At 43.5% G+C, this 21,288-nt stretch overlaps 1 protein-coding gene across 1 annotated transcript in view; it reads left to right on the forward strand.

Moving 5' to 3' along the window:
* Window positions 1-21,288, forward strand: part of LOC121860753 (aromatic-L-amino-acid decarboxylase-like) — a 48,170-nt gene that overhangs the window by 21,052 nt on the left and 5,830 nt on the right. The window contains exons 8-13 of the mRNA XM_042358098.1: window positions 1,060-1,073; window positions 6,319-6,413; window positions 7,362-7,479; window positions 8,253-8,343; window positions 12,886-12,987; window positions 13,652-13,750. Coding sequence (XP_042214032.1) covers window positions 1,060-1,073; window positions 6,319-6,413; window positions 7,362-7,479; window positions 8,253-8,343; window positions 12,886-12,987; window positions 13,652-13,750 — 519 coding nt within the window. The remainder of the gene's footprint in view (window positions 1-1,059; window positions 1,074-6,318; window positions 6,414-7,361; window positions 7,480-8,252; window positions 8,344-12,885; window positions 12,988-13,651; window positions 13,751-21,288) is intronic.

Genomic DNA, 21,288 nt, shown 5'->3' on the forward strand with positions numbered 1-21,288 from the left:
AGCTTTTGGTAAACGACCCACCCACCACATGTCTTTGTATGTAATAAGTAATTTTGGTCTAATGTATATTTTCAGCCTTCGGGCTGCTGAACTTTCTCAATCAACCGTTAATTATTATTATTATTATTACACACACACACACACACACACACACACACACACACACACACACATCAAGGCCTACAGGCCGATTACTGACTCTGCAGTGCGCCTCTTCGGGCAGTGGATAGTTCACCATCCCTGGACTGAAGTACTTAAATAATAATAATAATAATTAACGGTTTATTGAAAGAGCTTGGCAGCCAGAAGGCTGAAAATATACAGTTACATATTTGGGGAATGGGTTACGAATTACAAATAATATACAAGTAACATAAGTGACACAAATAAGACATATAATAACTAGATGGGGAAAAGCTCAAACTACAGTTCATTTCAACATAGTGACAGTGTAAGGAGCAGTTGTTTACTGGGAGTGAGTACACTGATTTATTACAAGTTATTGATAATTTTTACAATGGTTGGGACTGGGCTGTTCTTATAGCGATCAGTTCGTGCACGTATGGGCTGGATGCGGTTGTGGTGTCGAACAGCAATTCTCGGACAAGGGATCTCAGGTGGTAGTAGGAGCCGGTGTCGGGATGGTGTAGAAGCTTCTTACCAAATTTGCAGATGAGGTCGTGGTGATGGTCAGTGAGAGTCGAAAGGGTCAGTGTGTTGAGCGCTTCTTGATATGTGGAGTAGGAAGGGGAGAGAATAATCTTGCATGCCCTCTTTTGCACTTTTTCTAGGTGTTTACGTTGTGTGGCATTTAGGGAGGAAGACCAGGTGGGGGAGGCATAGGTGGGCTTGAGGAAGTATGAATGTTGTGTAAACACTGAGGAGCTTGGGTGCAGGAACTCCGAGGGACTTGAGTCGGCGGAGGAGGTGGAGACGGAAACTGGAGGATTTGACAACTTCACTGACGTGTGGTTTCCAATTTAGTTTGTTGTCTATGGTGACGCCGAGAGCTGTGGAATCTATATAACCTGGAGGTGTTGGGACCTAGAGTAATGGAAGGAGGTGTTGACAATGTCGAGGAGGAGGTTGATGCATAACCAGGTCTTGCATGCTGATGACATGGTTACAGGGCCCAGTTTTGGAGACTGTCTAATAAACTTGAAGGGCGGTATAGTTGGGAGCAGAATTGTTGACGCTGATCCCAATGGTGGAGTCGTCGACATATTTCCAGCGAGCAGGTTTCTTAGGCATCATTGATGGCGCATAAGGAAGAGAGGGTCCCATCTTGGAAGCCTTGGGGACGCCACAGGTGAGTGACTGAAAGGTGGAGACAGCCTCGGAAGCATAAGCAGCTTGGCGTCGGTCACTGAGGAAGTCTGTGGGGCTATGGTATAAGACTTCCGAAGCCTGAGGTCGGGTTAGCTGGTTGATGATTATATTGTGGCGATCAGGCCGTCTGAAGGGAAATCAATGAAGGCGACAGCTACAGACGTTTTTCGTTTCTCGAGATGGCGGTATATGTAATCGAGAAAGCTGACAAGACAGTGAGTGGTGGAGGAAGTTTTCATGTTACCAAATTGCTGAGGGTCTACGACTCCTGCAATATCAGCATAAGCCCAGTCGAACACAAAACTTTCACAGATTAGGCTGGGTATTGGGGTGATTGCAATAGGTCGTAGCTGATTTAAGGATTGTGGGCTGGTTGACTTGGGCACTGGTGATACTTAGCGTGGATGACGTGGAAACCAAATGGATAAATTATACCAACACCACCACGGAAGCTCACCACCACTTCTTCCCCGAGAAGTCCGTCAGATCTCACCCAGCTGACTTGCCCTGGATCACACCTCGGATCAAAAGACTTATGCAACAGAGAGACAGAGCCTTTCATCTCAATGACCACATCCGCTACAGGTCCCTTCGCAACCGAGTCATCCGCGAAATACGCACTGCAAAGAAGTCCCACTACCCAACCAAATTACAACACCTGAAGCAGACCAACATCAGTCAATGGTATGATAAGCTTAAAGAACTCTGTGGACTAAACAATAAGACACACCCCCTCCCCTTCCTTAGCCATCTCACTAATGTTGACGCAGCTGAACAAACAAACAACCATTTCGCTACTATATGCCAGACGCTCCCCGGGCTTGACACAACCACTCTCCCTGCTTACCTACCAGCCCCCCTTCCCACTGACTTAGTAGAAGAATTTGAAGTAGCAAAACGCTTGGACAAACTAAAATTAAAACGCTCTACCACCCCCATTGACTTACCAATGAAACTCTTCAAGGAGTTCTCCCAGGAGCTTGCTAAACCCCTATGCTCCATCATCAATGCTTCTCTCAGTCAAGCCAGATGCCCAGCTGACTGGAAGACCTCTTATGTATCACCAGTGCCCAAGTCAACCAGCCCACAATCCTTAAATCAGCTACGACCTATTGCAATCACCCCAATACCCAGCCTAATCTGTGAAAGTTTTGTGTTCGACTGGGCTTATGCTGATATTGCAGGAGTCGTAGACCTTCAGCAATTTGGCAACATGAAAACTTCCTCCACCACTCACTGTCTTGTCAGCTTTCTCGATTACATATACCGCCATCTCGAGGAAAAAAACGTCTGTAACTGTCGCCTTCATTGATTTCACTAAAGAAGCGTTCGACCCCTAGTCATTTCACAATATAATCATCAATAGCTATTGACCTCGGGCTTCCGGAAGTCTTATACCATGGCTTACAGACTTCCTCCAGTGACCGACGCCAAGCTGTACGCTTCCAGGGGCTGTCTCCCACCTCTCAGTCACTCACCTGTGGCGTCCCCCAAGGCACCAAGATGGGACCACTCTGCTTCCTTATGCTCATCAATGATGCCCTAAGAGAAACCCTGCTCGCTGGAAATATGTCGACGACTCCACCATTGGGATCAGCGTCAACAATTCTGCTCCCAACTATACCGCCCTTCAGGATTTATTGAACAGTCTCCAAAACTGGGCCACCAACAACCATGTCACCATCAACCATACCAAGACCATGGTTATGCACATCAACCTCTCCTCCGACATTGTCCCACCTCCTTCCATTACTCTGGGTCCGAACACACTCCAGGTTGTAGATTCCACGAAGCTCCTCGGCGTCACCATAGACAACAAACTAAATTGACCACACGTCGGTGAAGTTATCAAATCCTCCCGGTTTCCGTCTCCACCTCCCTCCGCCGACTCAAGTCCTCGGGTTCACACACACAGAGCTCCTCCAGTGTTTACACAACATTCCTTACTTAAGCTCACCTATGCCTCCCCTACCTGGTCTTCCTCCCTAAATGCCACACAACATAAACACCTAGAAAAAGTGCAAAAGAGGGCATGCAAGATTATTCTCTTCCCTTCCTACTCCACATATCAAGAAGCGCTCAACACACTGACCCTCTCGGCTCTCACTGACCATCACGACGACCTCATTTGCAAATTTGGTGAGAAGCTTCTGCACAATCCTCGACACCGGCTCCTACAACCACCTGAGATTCCTCACCCGAGAATTGCTGTTCGACACCACAACCGCATCCAGCCCATACGTGCACGAACTGATCGCTGGTAAGAACAGCCCAGTCCCAACCATTGTAAAAATTATCAATAACTTGTATAAACCAGCGCTCCACTCCTGTGCAAACACTCTGCTACTCCTCTGCACTGTCACTATGTTGGAAATGAACTGTAGTTTGAGCTTTTCCCCATCTAGTTATTATATGTCTTATTTGTGTCACTTATGTTACTTGTATATTATTTGTAATTCGTAACCCATTCCCCAAATATGTAACTGTATATTTTCAGCCTTCTGGCTGCCAAGCTCTTTCAATAAACCGTTAATTATTATTATTATTATTATTACTACTTACTACTTTGCTGTCACTCGGAATTGAGTATGACGATCATCCAGCTGTTACAATGGTATGAGTTATTAAGGATGTCACTTAGGTTGGTGAGTTCTGAGGTGACTAAAGAGGCCGATACGGGACCGGCAATGTCGATCACAGATGTTGCACATGTGGGAGCTTCATCGAGTGCGGGAGGGGCGGTGGCAGCATCTTTTAGGCGTTGGCGCTTGTCTGCCTCGTTTTGCAGTCGGGCTAACTCGAAAGTATTGACATCGTCTTGTGTGGTGATCCTCCAAGCATTACGGTGTGGAGTAATCGTCTCCCAGGTGAGAGGGTCGATTTGGCACTTTTTCATGTTTGTCTTAAGACTATCCTTATACATTATCAATTGCCCGCCAGCCTTACTGTCGTCCATGTGGGTAACGTGGCCAGTCCAGCATAGTTGTTCATGGATAATGGTAGCCTCGATGCTTCTTCAGTTGGTGTCAGCAAGAATATTGGAATTTATTCTCTTGTCTTCCCAGCGAACTCGGAGGATGGAGCGTAGACTACGTTGGTGAAAGTTTTCAAGTGCCTTGGGGTACCTCCTGTATGTGACCCATGTCTCACTGCCATATAGCAAGGTGGGGAGGACTACTGCTCGATATACGTGTAAATTTGTAGATAATCTCAGCTCCCTACAGCTGAAGACACGGTTTTGGAGTCTGCCAAAGGCTTGAGATGCACATCTGATCCGGTGCTGAATCTCGTCATCAATGTCTGCAGTGGTGGACAGGTGAAGCCGAGATACCGAAAGTGGGTATCATTAGAGAGGGTAGTACCGTTAAGCTGGATGGATGGTGGAGGTGTGGCTGAACCAGGGGCAGGCTGAAAGAGAATCTGAGTCTTATGTGCATTTACCTCAAGGCCGAAGTGTGCATACGCTTCTGCATAGGTGTTCAGTGAGAGCAATAAGGGTGAGGTCGAATGCATACTGAGGCTCAGTAATGGAAGCTGTCGACACCTTTGTTCCTGCCTGGAGTCGTCTTATGTTGAAAAGACCCTTCATCTGGTACTCGATGTCCACCCGACCGGCTAAATTGGCGCTGGCACAAGTAAGGAAGGCGGCCAAGAAAATGGAAAAGAGAGTTGGTGCCAGTACACACCCTTGTTTAATCCCCGTTTGGATGGGGAAGAACTCAGACTGGGTGCCATTGTGCAGGACACTGCCGTTCATGCCATCGTGGAGTTGCCTCACAATGGCAATGAATTTTGGTGGGCAGCCAAAACGGCTGAGGGTCCACCAGAGGGCTTCCCTGTTGACCAAGTCAAAGGCCTTGGTTAGGTCGATGAAAGCCATGTTCAGGTCATGACGGTGTTCTCTTCACTTTTCCTGTATCTGTCGGGCAGCAAAGATCAGTGGTGCCCATGATGGTCTAAAGCCACATTGAGCTTCTGGGAGGAAGTCTTACGCCTCGGGAAAAGTCTGTTTAGGAGGACTCGAGTGATAATCTTGCCAGCTACGGACAGCAGCGAGATCCTGCGGTAGTTGCCGCAGTCTGACCGGTCTCCCTTCTTCTTATAAATATTGACGATGGAGGCATCTTTAAGAGCTTAGGGGATTTCCTCCTTTTCCCATATTCTCCAGGAGAGAGTGGAGACGGCTGGTAAGCAGAGATCCTCCTGCTTTATGCACCTCTGCTGGGATTCCATCATTCCCTGAAGCTTTGTTATTTTTCATCTGTTTGATGGCATTAGATACCTCATCCAGGGATGGAGGATAGCTGAGGTGGGTCAGCTCTGGATGCTGAGGGACCTGCTGGGTAGTCAGGACATCCACATCAGTGTTTCGGCTGTGCAGTGAATGGTAGTCCTCTTTCCAGCGCTGAAGGAGGCCTTCATTGTCTTTAATTATGGAGTTACCGTCGGATGAGCGGAGGGGGGCTGCGCCACGAGTGATTGGCCCATAAAATGTTTTAGTGGAATTGAAAAGTTCCCGCATCTTGTGCTGATTTGGAAATTTTTGTGTTTCATATGCTTTATTTTTAAACCATTCGTTCTTTAGATTGCGAAGTTCCCGTTGGGCCGCCACTTTCTTCTTGGGGAAGGTATCGGGTTTAGTCCGAGATTGGGGGTTGTTCTGCCAGTCAGTTAAAGCAGCACGTTTATCATCGACGAGTACATTGATTGCCAGGTCATTTTCATCAAACCAGTCCTGGTGTATTCTTTCGATCTGGCCAAGGGTCTCTCTGCAGGTTTTTGTCACGAAGGTGTCCAGAATTTCCCATTCGGCACTGGGATTTGGGTTATTTGTTGTCAGGTTGTTTATCAGCCCATGTTCGAGATGCTCTCTGAAAGCATGTGCTACCGCTGGACACACACACATACACACACACGTCAGGAAGGTTTACGGCAAATATCACCACTATTACTGCCACCATCACCATGACACAGGTGGTGGGAACGCAGGGCCACTTCTGTCTGTTCTTTCGACAACTTGCGGGAGTTGGGGGAGGTCACTCAAGAGTTTGATCTGTGGCTGCATGTGGACGCTGCTTATGCTGGTATGTGATCTACTCAAGTCCCTCTCATCTACTCAAGTCCCTCTCATTTACTCACGTCCCTTTCATATACTCAAGTCCATGTCACCTACTCAAGTCCCTCTCATCTACTCAAGTCCCTCTCATTTATGTACATCCATGTCATTTACTCAAGTCCCTGTCATTTACTCAAGTCCCTGTCATTTACTCAAGTCCCTCTCATCTACTCAAGTATCTGTCATCTACTCAAGTATCTGTCATCTACTCAAGTATCTGTCATCTACTCAAGTATCTGTCATCTACTCAAGTATCTGTCATCTACTCAATCTGTCATCTACTCAAGTCCCTGTCATTTACTCAAGTCCCTGTCATTTACTCAAGTCCCTCTCATCTACTCAAGTATCTGTCATCCACTCAAGTATCTGTCATCTACTCAAGTTCCTCTCATCTACTCAAGTATCTGTCATCTACTCAAGTATCTGTCATCTACTCAAGTATCTGTCATCTACTCAAGTATCTGTCATCTACTCAAGTTCCTCTCATCTACTCAAGTATCTGTCATCTACTCAAGTATCTGTCATCTACTCAAGTATCTGTCATCCACTCAAGTATCTGTCATCTACTCAAGTATCTGTCATCTACTCACACCCTTGATCTGCCCTTAACTCACACCCTTGATCTGCCCTTAACTCACACCTTTGAGCTGCCCTTAACTCACACCCTTGATCTGCCCTTAACTCACACCCTTGATCTGCCCTTAACTCACACCTTTGAGCTGCCCTTAACTCACACCCTTGATCTGCCCTTAACTCACACCTTTGAGCTGCCCCACTCACACCCTTGATCTGCCCTTAACTCACACCTTTGATCTGCCCTTAACTCACACCCTTGATCTGCCCTTAACTCACACCCTTGATCTGCCCTTAACTCACACCTTTGATCTGCCCTTAACTCACACCCTTGATATATCAGGGGCAGCGATGGTGTGTGAGGAGTACCGCTACCTGATGGATGGGGTAGAGTTGGCCCAGAGCTTCAACTTCAACCCTCACAAGTGGCTACTCGTCACCTTTGACTGTTCTGCCATGTGGTGAGTGAACCACTGAAGAGTTGATGGATGGAAGGGTTGGTAAATTAGGGGGGATAACTAGGAATTCTTGATTGATGGATAAATGGCATATAGGGTCAATGGATTATAGAACTAATGGATTGAAGGACAAATTAACAGCAGAATAATATTAATGGGTTGCAAACTTAATGGTACAGTACAGTACAGTATATAGATTTAAGGCTTCACGAGAGATCAGACGTCCATGTGCCAAAGCCTGAAAGGGCAACTCTACTCATAGTTTGTCATTGTTATTGTTGGTCCATCCCATAACATGAATGAGAAAACATAGAAAAACAAATATGGTATAGTTTTGGCATAATAAATCAATTAAAAATTATGAAATATGACAATTTTAATACTGTCTGTTGCATCTGGCAATAATCTTACCTCTGATGACGTCACTGCTACCTAATTAGATACCTGAATTTTTTACACTACTGTACCTGTATATAAGACCATCATCATCATTGCTGAATCGCTAGGCAAGAGATAAAGGTGGCAGTGCGTGCGATGGGGGACGAGGGGGGGGTTCTGACAATTGCAATTAAATGCCAGGTAGCGACGTGTCCTCCTAATATTACTTATTAAGTAATTATTAGATGTTTTAATTGCCTGTATGTTGGTCTGGCGAATTATTGCTAGGCATTAACATACCTAGGTTAAAAGCTAAGCGTCACATTCTGCATTGAACAAAAATAATCAATATCTTCATATATACATGTATATAATTTACAGTACTGTATATTTTTCAGGGTAAAGAATGCCAATGATCTTGTGGATGCCTTCAATGTTGACCCTCTGTACCTGAAACATGACAAACAGGGCCTGGCACCAGACTACAGGGTCAGTAGCCTCAGGTGTTATTGATCAGTAGCCTCAGGGGATGTGTTATAGGTCACATAGCCTCAGGGATTGTGTTATAGGTCACATAGCCTCAGGGATTGTGTTATAGGCATAGCCTCAGGGTTGTGTTTAGGTCAGTAGCCTCAGGGGTTGTGTTATAGGTCACATAGCCTCAGGGGTTGTGTTATAGGTCAGTAGCCTCAGGGGTTGTGTTATAGGTCAGTAGCCTCAGGGGTTGTGTTATAGGTCAGCAGCCTCAGGGGTTGTGTTCTAGGTCAGTAGCCTCAGGGTTGTGTGCAGGTCAATAGCCTCAGGGGTTGTGTATAGGTCACATAGCCTCAGGGGTTGTGTTATAGGTCACATAGCCTCAGGGGTTGTGTTATAGGTCAGTAGCCTCAGGGGTTGTGATAGGTCAGTAGCCTCAGGGGTTGTGTTATAGGTCAGTAGCCTCAGGGGTTGTGTTATAGGTCAGTAGCCTCAGGGGTTGTGTTATAGGTCAGTAGCCTCAGGGGTTGTGTTATAGGTCAGCAGCCTCAGGGGTTGTGTTATAGGTCAGCAGCCTCAGGGGTTGTGTTATAGGTCAGCAGCCTCAGGGGTTGTGTTATAGGTCAGTAGCCTCAGGGGTTGTGTTATAGGTGAGCCCAGGGGTTAAGAGCGGTAGGTCAGCAGCCTCAGGGGTTGTGTTATAGGTCAGTAGCCTCAGGGGTTGTGTTATAGGAGTAGCCTCAGGGGTTGTGTTATAGGTCAGCAGCCCAGTCAGCAGCCTCAGGGGTTGTGTTATAGGTCAGCCTCAGGGGTTATAGGTCAGGCCTCAGGGGTTGTGTTATAGGTCAGTAGCCTCAGGGGTTGTGTTATAGGTCAGTAGCCTCAGGGGTTTGGGCAAGCAGGTCAGCAGCCTCAGGGTTTGTGTTATAGGTCAGCAGCCTCAGGGGTTGTGTTATAGGTCAGTAGCCTCAGGGGTTGTTATAGGTCAGTAGCCTCAGGGGTTGTGTTATAGGTCAGTAGCCTCAGGGGTTGTGTTATAGGCAGTAGCCTCAGGGGTTGATAGGTCAGAGCTATAGGTCAGCAGCTCAGGTTGTGTTGTAGGTCAGTAGCCTCAGGGGTTGTGTACAGGTCAGTTCAGGGTTTGTGTTATAGGTCAGTAGCCTCAGGGGTTGTGTTATAGGTCAGCAGCCTCAGGGGTGTTAAGGTCAGTAGCCTCAGGGTGTTATAGGCAGTAGCCTCAGGGTGTTATAGGTCAGCAGCCTCAGGACAGTAAGGTTGTGTTATAGGTCAGTAGCCTCAGGGGTTGTGTTATAGGCAGAGCTCAGGGGTTACAGGGTCAGCAGCCTGGGGTTGTAAGCAGGTCAGTAGCCTCAGGGTTGTGTTATAGGTCAGTAGCCTCAGGGGTTGTGTTACAGGTCAGTAGCCCTGGGGTTGTGTTATAGATCAGTAGCTTCAGGGGTTGTGTTATAGGTCAGTAGCCTCAGGGGTTGTGTTATAGGTCAGTAGCCTCAGGGGTTGTGTTATAGGTCAGTAGCCTCAGGGTTGTGTTATAGGTCAGTAGCCTCAGGGTGTTATAGGTCAGTAGCCTCAGGGGTTGTGTTATAGGTCAGTAGCCTCAGGGGATTGTGTTATAGTCAGTAGCCTCAGGGGTTGTGTTATAGGTCAGTAGCCTCAGGGTTGTGTTATAGGTCAGTAGCCTCAGGGGTTGTGTTATAGGTCAGTAGCCTCAGGGTTGTGTTATAGGTCAGTAGCCCCAGGGTGGTTATAGGCAGGCCTCAGGGGTTGTGTTATAGGTCAGTAGCCTCAGGGGTTGTGTTATAGGTCAGTAGCCTCAGGGGTTGTGTTATAGGTCAGTAGCCTAGGGGTTGTGTTATAGGTCAGTAGCCTCAGGGTTGTGTTATAGGTCAGTAGCCTCAGGGGTTGTGTTATAGGTCAGTAGCCTCAGGGGTTATACAGGTCAGTAGCCTAGGGGTTGTGTTATAGGTCAGCAGCCTCAGGGTTGTGTTATAGGTCAGTAGCCTCAGGGGTTGTGTTATAGGTCAGTAGCCTCAGGGGTGTTAAGGTCAGTAGCCAGGGGTTGGAGCAGCCTGTGTTGTATAGGTCAGTAGCCCCAGGGTTGTGTTATAGGTCAGTAGCCTCAGGGGTTGTGTTATAGGTCAGTAGCCTCAGGGGTTGTGTTATAGGTCAGCCTCAGGGGTAAGGCGTGCCTCAGGGGTTGTGTTATAGGTCAGTAGCCTCAGGGTTGTGTTATAGGTCAGTAGCCTCAGGGGTTGTGTTATAGGCTCAGTAGCCTCAGGGGTTGTGTAGGTCAGTAGCCTCAGGTTGTGTTATAGGTCAGTAGCCTCAGGGGTTGTGTTATAGGTCAGTAGCCTCAGGGGTTGTGTTATAGGTCAGTAGCCTCAGGGGTTGTGTTATAGGTCAGTAGCCTCAGGGGTTGTGTTATAGGTCAGTAGCCTCAGGGGTTGTGTTATAGGTCAGTAGCCTCAGGGGTTGTGTTATAGGCCGTAGCCCAGTTGTGGGCAGGTCAGTAGCCTCAGGGGTTAGGCAAAGGCAGGTCAGTAGCCTCAGGGGCTGTGTTGCAGGCCGTGCAGCCTCAGGGGTTGTGTTACAGGTCAGTAGCCTCAGGGGTTGTGGGCAGGTTCAGAAACACTGCAGCGTGTTGCAGTCAGTAGCCTCAGGGGTTGTGTTATAGGTCAGTAGCCTCAGGGGTTGTGTTATAGGTCAGCAGCCTGTACTGTCCAGGCTTATGTATATGGTCTGAAATGTTCAATGTTATGTTCCCTGTTACGTTTTTTGCTTGCCAAATGAGATTCCACTTTTGTTCTCATTCTTTAGTGTGATACTGAGGGGGCAGGGCTTATTCTCCTTTTCTCCATTGCCTCCTCACTTCATTAGGAGTATGTAACCGGTTCAGAGTCTCTAGAGTCTCTGTACAAATACTGTATTCGAAAATTTTGTCTCAGTTGTGTTCTGGGTCAGTAGCTTCAGATGTTTTAGGTCAGTAGACTCAGGTGTTATCTTATCTATCAGTAGCCTCAAGTGCCACTCCTACACAATGAAATCAATAACCCTTTTTCTCTTATGTTGAGGTTGATAATATTTTTGTCTCTTTGCTCTATCTCTCCCCAATGAAGAAAATTATTACATTATTGTTCACACAGCCTTAATGACATTCTTTCATTTTCGTTTTGAATATAATGATGTACAAAATTAAATACTCATATACAGTATTTACACACTGTAAAATAACTTACAATTGTTTTCTTTTTCATTGTACAGTCTCTCCTCGACTTACGACGGGGTTCCGTCCCAACGACCAGGTCGTAAGTCGAATTGGTCGTAAATCGAAAAGGCGAAAATAATACAGTACAGTACATAGAAATTCTAAAATGGGTGTCTCTTTTTCTTCTCAGCACCACGAGAACTCTCACTTTAACACTTGCCAACCATTTTAAAGGGAATTACAAACGAAAATTTTGTCAGTACACAGCGCGATCACTAATGTCGGGACTCGAAAATACGTAATATGAAAAATATTTTATACGACCATGGCCGTCGTTTGTCCGGGTTGTCGTAAGTCGAGGAGAAACTGTATTACAAATAATGTATAATAATAATGGATGCCCCTCGAAATCGAGGATGGCCGGCCCTAGGGCCACCTAAGTGTGAATTTATTAAAGGTGTAGAAGCTGTTGCCAACACAACAACCACACCCTAAGTTAACAAGTTGCACGACCCAGTGTCGAGCAGTCCAAGAAGACTGGACAACTCGCCAACAACACAGGCTAACCATTACCCCGGAACATGATCCGCAAATCGATTAACATCCAGGACCCCAATTGCTGCTGGGTAGACAGAGGCAAATGGCATTTAGAAACTCGCCCATAGTTTTACCCTTTCTGGGGATTGAACCCGGGTCCACTCGCTTGCGAGGCGAGCATGCTGACCCTTACACCAGCAGAATTGAGACCTCACCCACTTTCATCTCACCACAGAACTGACAGACCATCTTCACTACTTTACTCAATATTACTTTACTTTATCCTCTTCGCTTAGACCAGGGGTCACCAAACTTTTTTCACAGTGGGCCGGATAACTGAAAGAATGACGAGCGCGGGCCGCATAATCGTTCTGTTCAATACTTGCAAGCCAGAACGAAAGCTCTGGTAACATCAGAGAATAGGCGGAGCTACCACGAGCCGGGGAAGGACTTGGGATCCGGCCCGCGGGCCGTAGTTTGGTGACCCCTGGCTTAGACAGTTAGTCAGGTCTCTGTTACATACTGGCAAGTACTGTATTGGGCATACACTGACTTGAAAATGTAAGTGAACTTGTGCCAGTATTAGTCAAGTCTGGTCTTAAATGAATTTACACTCAGTGCCATCACAACACTGTGGAGACTGTGGTAGGTTATTCCAAGAGTTCACATTTTTCATTAATGCAACACATTGGCAACTAACCTGACCAGTCTCCCTCTCCCACTACAGAAGTGATTGATTAATGTTACTAACATATCACAACAACAACTAGCCTGACCAGTCCCCTCTCTCACCACAGCACTGGCAGATCCCACTGGGTCGCCGCTTCCGCTCTCTCAAGCTGTGGTTTGTAATGAGACTGTATGGCAAACAGGGATTCCAAGCACACATCAGAAAGCAGGTACAGTACAATACACTTCTTCCCTTTTCCCATTATGGATTTCTCTTGCGTCAAAGTGGAATATAGACAGAGTTTCAGATTGGACTTTAGATACAGCATGTTTATGTGGCAGAGGTAGGTAAGGGCTGCCTCACTTAATGGATTTAGTATGGTAACATAATTGAGATTTCCAGTTCTAGTAATGAAACTCCATTACTTTATTGCAACAAAGTGGAGTGTTGAAGCTGTGTGATTATGTGGTTGTAGCACTTGTATGAGGATAAGTTAAGTGAACAAGGAATGGTAGGCAGCAACCATATAAATAAACTATCTCTACTAACCCCTTCACTACAAGGATGCCACTTTGGTACATCTTATTTGGCTAATGCCGGCAGTTTTATTCTGCAAAGAAAGACCCTCTTACACAAGGGGTTAAGGCCCAACTGACATGCAGTGAGTCATTCAGCCACATGAAACAAAAATAATGTACTGTAGTTGGTACAAGTCACAGATCTATTGGGCAGACTTATGTTTCATCCACATATTAAAAGCTTTTCATTGTGATGAATGTCATCGTTTATCCACACATAGCTTTTTATGTTTGATGTTTGGTGAAGTCATGGTTTGGATTCACTTCTCTGACAGGAAGTCTTTTAAGGAGTGATTGATTGTGTGGATATTTCAGATTGGTTTGGCACACCAATTTGAGGACTATGTGAAGGCTGACCAGCGCTTTGAGCTCATCCTCCCTGTCACCCTTGGTCTTGTCTGTTTCAGGCTTAAGGTGAGTGATGGTCACCTTATATATTATGTTGAGAAAATTTTGAATCCCCTACTGTATCTGCCTAGATAACTTTTATGTTTCCTCCGTCTTTGAGGACAAACTTTTTCGGAGTGAGAGTTGTGAACTCTTGGAACAATCTGCCCGAAAGTGTTGTGACGGCACCGAGTGTGAGTTTTTTCAAGACCAAACTTGACCAACAGTGGAGCAGGTTCAGGTACATTTAGGGGCCGGTGCATGCCCAGTACCTGCCAACAGTGCGTAATAGAGCCAGTACATGACTAGTACTTGCCAACAGTGCGTGACAGAGACATGACCGAACGCCCAAACGGCTAACGAGCCGATCAGTGGTGAAGAGGATAAAAGTAAAAGTAAGTCAGGGTAACTTATGCATCCAAATTTCATACTTTGGTTCCTTAGATATCCCCACTGTATCATGACCAGGTAACTTAAACATCCTCTTTATGGCTTGCTTCTTAGACATTTGATACCCAATATTTCGCAATCATACTTTTACTTTTATCCTCTTTGCCACGGATTAGCTCGTTAACCACTTGGGCGGTCGATCACGTCTTTGTTATGCACTGTTGGCAAGTACTGGGCATGCACTGGCTCCTAAATGTATCTGAACCTGCTCCAGTGTTGGTCAAGTCTGGTCTTGAAACAGCTCACACTAGGTGCCATGACTGCCATGTATTTGACAATGATAATGTATACTAACCTTAAATGACAAGAAATGACTTTTCTATACTCTTTAGTGTCTATATGAGAGATGGATGTTGCATCTGCATCCATCCATACTGCATCCACAAAAATTTCACATCCGCATCTGGAAGATGCAGATATTGTGGATTTGTAGAGCTTGGGAAGTTTATAATACACCTGTATCTATACCTGTATAAGTATTTATGTGATGCTGTACAGTATATAAATATTTTACCACACATACACACACATCAAAGAGACACTTGGATAACAAAACCTGTGGCTCTCAAGGTTACTGACGCCAGATTTAAGCATCATAATATAATCTATTTATGCCTTCCCATTCCGTCCATCTGACCTATTCTTCTACCCAAAGACGGATCGGGGAAAGGTAGTGGAGAAGGGGTAGACGGTGCTAGGGGTGAGGGATCAACAAGATGAAAAGAGCAATATGTGCATCTTCTTGTCACTTGCACATCTCTCTCGCTCTCTCTCTCTCCCATGTCTGATAGTTTTGTTCTGCATTCTCAAATAATCTTCTGAATGTATCATCATTTCTGTACATTTAAAACACATCCATGCAGTCCTTCACACTGTCAAAAGCTTGTACCAGATCCATCTCAACACCTTGCAATTTCCAAGATAGAGGTCTCGTAACATTTAAAATAGCTGATAAAACCTCCATACTTACAAGGAAAGAAATCTGATGTCATTCTCTTTAAGACAGCTAGAGATTTTCCCACCAAATTTGAGTCCTTTGCTGCAGAGAAGTCGTCTAGTGCTTTTACAATGCTTTGAAGATTTGAGTGAACTGTTGAGATTCAACCCAACTTTGGGGAAATGCTTTTTCAGTCTACTATGAGAGTCAGAAGGACAACTCTCGGTTATCTTTACAAATGAGCTCAATGCTTGTTTGATTCCCTGAAGAATGTGATCACTCAAGGAAAGAAGTTACGAAGGCGTAGTAGTACTGGAGAGAAAAGGGGGCAGCCATGGCCGAGTGGCCCCCAATATATGCCACTTTATATATATATATATATATATATATATATATATATATATATATATATATATATATATATATATATACCCCGACTTACGACTGCTTCGACTTACGACCGTCGGGACTTACGACCGCGCAGTTGTGCATTTTTTTTTTGATTTTATGATTTTTTCAAATGACACACGCATTTTCTATACCGAAACGTTTCCAGTTAATGTAGTCTCCATGTATAATTAGAAAATTATGGGGGCCCCATGTGCATTCAGCTGACTACATTAAAGGTAAGTGCTGTCACATTGTAACCATTCCTTATTATTTATTACTTTCACCGTACTGCATCCATTCCTCATTAGTCATTACTTTTACTGTACAGGTAGTTCTGCTATAACGCGATAGTAGTGTTCTTGTAAAACATCGTGTTATAGAAATTCGTGTAATAGAAATAACAGGGCTTATGGAGAAAATAGGGTTAGGTGCAGATTACTCCAAATCGAAAAAAAATTTCGTAGTTAGCCTAACACAAAGGATAGCACAGTCTAAATAAATGTTACATTCATATCTAATAATGAAATCATACAGTAAATGTTACACTTTACCTTGAAAAAATATGAATATAACTTGATGGGGGATAAGGGTGATGTTGAGGCTGAGGAGTCATGAAACATCAAGCTTTTCTTCAAGTGTTATAGCCTTTCTTTTACAATCACCACCGGAAATGCGATCACCAGAGTGCTTCCCAGAGATATTCTTCTTTTCCATAGTCACAAAATTGGAGAAACAGTAATCAGAATTCACTGAGGACACTTAAAAACTTCACAAGTGTTTCAAACAAAGTGTGGAGTAAACAGAGCGCGCGGGTCTAAAACGCTATGTATTTTGTTTTTCTCTTATTTAAAATTTTACATTTTACATATACTGTACAGGTATACTGTATACATAAATATTACATAAATTATTTCTGCAATTCTTCACAAACAAAACACATAAATCAATTGAACATGTGATGTCGAACGTGAACTGTAAACACTGCATAACCCCGCACCAAGCCACAATGTACAGTACACTTTAAACGCTACTTATTTTGTTTTTCTCTCTTATTTAAAATTTTACAATTTACATATACTGTACAGGTATTTCTTCACAAACAAAACACATAAATCAATTGAACAAGTGATGTCGAACGTGAACTGTAAACATTGAGCCAAGCCACAACACTGTACAGTACACTTTAACACTTTAAACGCTACGTATTTAGTTTTTCTCTTTTATTTAAATTTTTACGATTTACATATATATATTTCATGTAAATCCACAATGAAAACGTGGATAAGATAAATCTTGATAAAATCACACGGGAAAATGGAAACAACGGAGTACCTTAGCTTTCGTCTTTATTCAGAGGCAACTGGATTACATGGACAGAGAGAGGCTTAAATATACAGGGTGACCTAAAAACATGAGGTCAGCTCATAATGATGACATCCACTAATCCCCACACCAACACACACGTAGAGGAGCTTAAGAGAAGGGTGGTGACGTGACTAGCCAGGTCAGGTCAGAAAAAAGGGACCCACAAAATAACTATCATACATCTAGATCAAAGGTTTTCAAAGCATTTTTAACCTTGGGCCACTGACAAATAAATTTATGTAACATATTATCAGTTTTGAACTGACCATCACTAAGGTTTATTGATTTTAATTCCTTAATCAAACTAGCTTCAACCAGAAGTCTTTCTGTGACACAAGATGATTTGTGGGGATTAGTGGATGTCATCATTATGACCTGACCTCATGTTTTTAGGTCACCCTGTATATTTAAGCCTCTCTCTGTCCATGTAATCCAGTTGCCTCTGAAGATGTCTTGAATAAAGACGAAAGCTAAGGTACTCCGTTGTTTCCATTTTCCCGTGTGATTTTATCAAGATATATATATATATATAAATTACAATACATACATACATACATATATATATATATATATATATATATATATATATATATATATATATATATATATATATATATATATATATATATATATATATATATATATATATATATATATAAATTGTAATTTACATATTATTCATATTATGCTAGAGCGCCCACAAAACATGAGAAACGTTTGAGTCCCCCAGTAGAGATGTCCGTTCTCTATCCACTCCAGGATGTCCGTTTTCTTTTTGTGTACTCGCTCAGGGACTCAAGTATTTCTGTATATGACACAGGATGATAAGGAATTTGAATTTATTTGTTTATTTATTTATATATAATATACTGTAATATATTAAATATACTGCAAGTATTTTCTTTAATTTATATACGTGTTTCGCGAAAAAGGGAGGCTACATTTATGGTGATCGTTAAGGACCAAACTCCGAATCCATGACGTGACTTCTGTTCATTATTTATATCCTAAATTTACCACTGTAGGTAGTTTCAAGAATTAATGCAGTCATTTACTGAATATTCTTTGCAAAAAAATAAATTTTAAATGAATTATTTATAAGAGATAAGTATTATGATCAGTAAATATACAGATATGCATTACTGACCACCTCCGAACACAAGGACGGCTAAAAATAGCCACAGGTGGTCACAGTCAAGGTCACTTTCCCTTTCTTGTCACTGGCAAATGGGGGAGGGGGGGATGATAATAGCAGCTGTGTTTATTACGGTATGTTAGACTGGTTTATAATACATTTTTATTATTTTAATATACCGGTAATCTTCATTTTAATCCAGCTTACCAAACGTAAGTTTCAGTATAAAATAATTAGTGGTACTGTAGGACCTTGTGAGTGGTTTACTGTATACATAAATATTACATAAATTATTTCTGCAATTCTTCACAAACAAAACACATAAATCAATTGAATATGTGATGTCGAACGTGAACTGTAAACACTGTGTGTGATGTAGAGAGAGCGCGGGTGTAAAACGCTATGTAATTAGATTTTCTCTTTTATGTAAAATTTTACAATTTACTTATAATATATAGGTATACTGTATACATAAATATTACATACATTATTTCTGCAATTGTTCACAAACAAAACACATAACTCAATTGAACATGTGATGTCGAACGTGAACTGAAGCCACAACAACCGTTCGAGTGGAATCGCGTTAGAGCAAACGAGTTCGCGTTTTACAAATATCGTTCCTCAATTCATAAATCGCGTTCGAGCAAATTCGCGTTGTCAAAACACGCGTTATAGCAGAACTCACTGTAGTATAAACTTCTTGATATTTACTAAAATAGTAAGGAATTTAAGCCCTAGAACCGATTAATGTATTGGCGGACTGATACTAAAGCTGGTTGCCCGATCAGTGCAAGCGAAAACATGTTGAGGTCGGTTCGTAAGAACTTCGTTAACCGAATTTTTTTTCGTTAACCGAATTGAAGATCCTTATGGAATGCAGTTCGTTAATCGAAATTACGTTAACCGAGGTGTTCGTTAAACGAGGGGTCACTGTATATATATATATTATATATATATATATATATATATATATATATATATATATATATATATATATATATATATATATATATATATATATATATATATATATATATATATATATATATATATATACACATGTATATATATATACAGTATTACCCCGCTTTACGCGTTTTTTTTACGCGTTTCCACGTTTACGTGGTACCCTGCCAGACCCGAAATGTTCACTTTACGTGGTGCATGTACTCTTTTACGCGGAGAGCGTCTGCCGGTCATCTTGCGCCGTGCCATTTTTGGATTCAAACCTCCCGCCATCTCGCCATGTTGGGTAAGCGGCGCGAGTAGGTTGCGCAGTGTATGTCTTTGTTGCGTTATCGGTCACGTCATATGATGTATCGGACTGTGATTGGGCCAAGCATCCTTACCTCCCTTCCCCGCTAGCTGTGATTGGTTTAATGTAATATGACGTTCCCCACCGCGGGAGCGTTGAAGCCCGTTGACCTACCCGCGTCAGTTACACCCCTCCCAGCTACACCGTGTACAGTATATCGGTATCTATTGTTCCATAAGAATGGCTACTACCGGACCACCACCATCACCACAAAGAAACCTTGCATTACCTGGACCCAGCCGCCCTAAGCCAAAGAAGATACGACGTGCCCTAAGCTACGAAATTAAATACAAGATCATCCAAGAGTTGGAGAAAGGAACAAGACAGGTTGATTTGGCGCGCCAGCATGGTGTGAACGAATCTACGATCCGGACAATCAAGAAGGATGCAGCCAAGATAAAAGAACACATGAACATCACAAAGTCTACAGGTGCTTCTATGATCAAGTATTGCCACAACAAGGTGCTTCTCAAGATGGAGAAATTACTTGTGAGCTACTTGATTCATTAGGCAAGACAGAACATGGCGGTGGACACGCGCTCAGTTCAGGAGTACGCACGTGAACTATACGCAGCAGTGTCACGTAAGATGGGAATTGCAGAGCCCAAACCCTTCAATGCTTCCTCTGGGTGGTTGCAGAGGTTTAAGAAGAGGAACAAGATCACCAACATTAACATTGGTGGTGAAGAAGGTAGTGCTGACCGTGTTGCGGCTAGGGATTTTCCTCCGTTTTTACGTGAGATTATAGAGGAAGAACAGTACACCAACTGTAATGATCGTGATGACGGCTAACCTGAAAACCTTAAGGATTCATATTACGCTCAAACGTCCACAAAACCTTCTGAGTCTCCCAGTGGAAACATCCCCCGTTTTCTCTGTTTCCCCCGTCTTTGTTTAGTGGGAACTTGGAATATAATCCACGGATTTAGTAGCAGACGCTGTATGTTGGGACCTGTTGCCATCCAACCCTTTGTAATCAATTTAATTTTGCTTTTGATAGCTGAGTCAGAGCATTGTTAGTGAAGATAATAGTAGAGAATGAAAATGAGTTCATAGTCTCAATTTCAACGTCAGAGTGTACAGTAAATTAATTCATCGGAATAGAAGTAGGTGGACTCCCTGGTCTGTTTTGAGTGAGGGCCCCGCGGGCATTTCTACCGTTAGTGAGTGCCCGTCCCTTCATCCATACAGGTATGCCATTCCACTCTGTGTTGTAATTCGCCCTTCTTTAAGTGATTTGACCCAATTAATAGTTGATTGTGCAAGTGTTACAGTAACGTAGTTGATATGCTCTGAGTGAAGTCATATTTACGTCTTTAACGTCCCCTGAAACGGGATGTTGTTGTCACTGTTAGTGAGTGCCCGTCCCTTCATCCATACAGGTCCCCTGACGCTGCCCCGTTTGTCTCCCGATCCCATTGTGATTCTTGAATCGCTCTACCATCCAACAACGGCCTCGGATGTATTAGATGTCCAGCCGGGATCATATATGAGAAGATGGCACCGATGCGGCCTGATTAATGTGCCCCAAGGCTTCGTTGGGCCAGACCCCAGACCCGCCATGTGTCTGGCTACCCCACATAACAACAGCCCCAGTGCTCTACCCTGGGTTACTCCTTGGAAGTATATGTCCACAGAGAGTGTTGTAACATGTATGTTAGGGATAATTAGTTGGAAATAATTATCCCATGTTGGGTAGTGGACCCCTGCATATACTAGTGTCATTGTTTACGTATATGTTGAATAATCTACCATGAGTGCCATGTAATGTACCACCAGTAATGTTGTGAGTAAGAGTAAAGAAGAAGGTACTGAGTTTGCACTAAGCCCAGGAGGTGAGCCTGGTAATTATATGATTAATACAATATCTTTCCCCCATTGATGGCATATTAATAAATTTGTTTTTAGAGTACTTTAGGTGTATTCATTTCTCCCACAGTATTTTACCTTTATTTCCATCCAAGTGACTT

This window comes from Homarus americanus, unplaced genomic scaffold, assembly GCF_018991925.1.
Source record: "Homarus americanus isolate GMGI-L3 unplaced genomic scaffold, GMGI_Hamer_2.0 scaffold23617, whole genome shotgun sequence".
NCBI classification, from domain to species: domain Eukaryota; kingdom Metazoa; phylum Arthropoda; class Malacostraca; order Decapoda; family Nephropidae; genus Homarus; species Homarus americanus.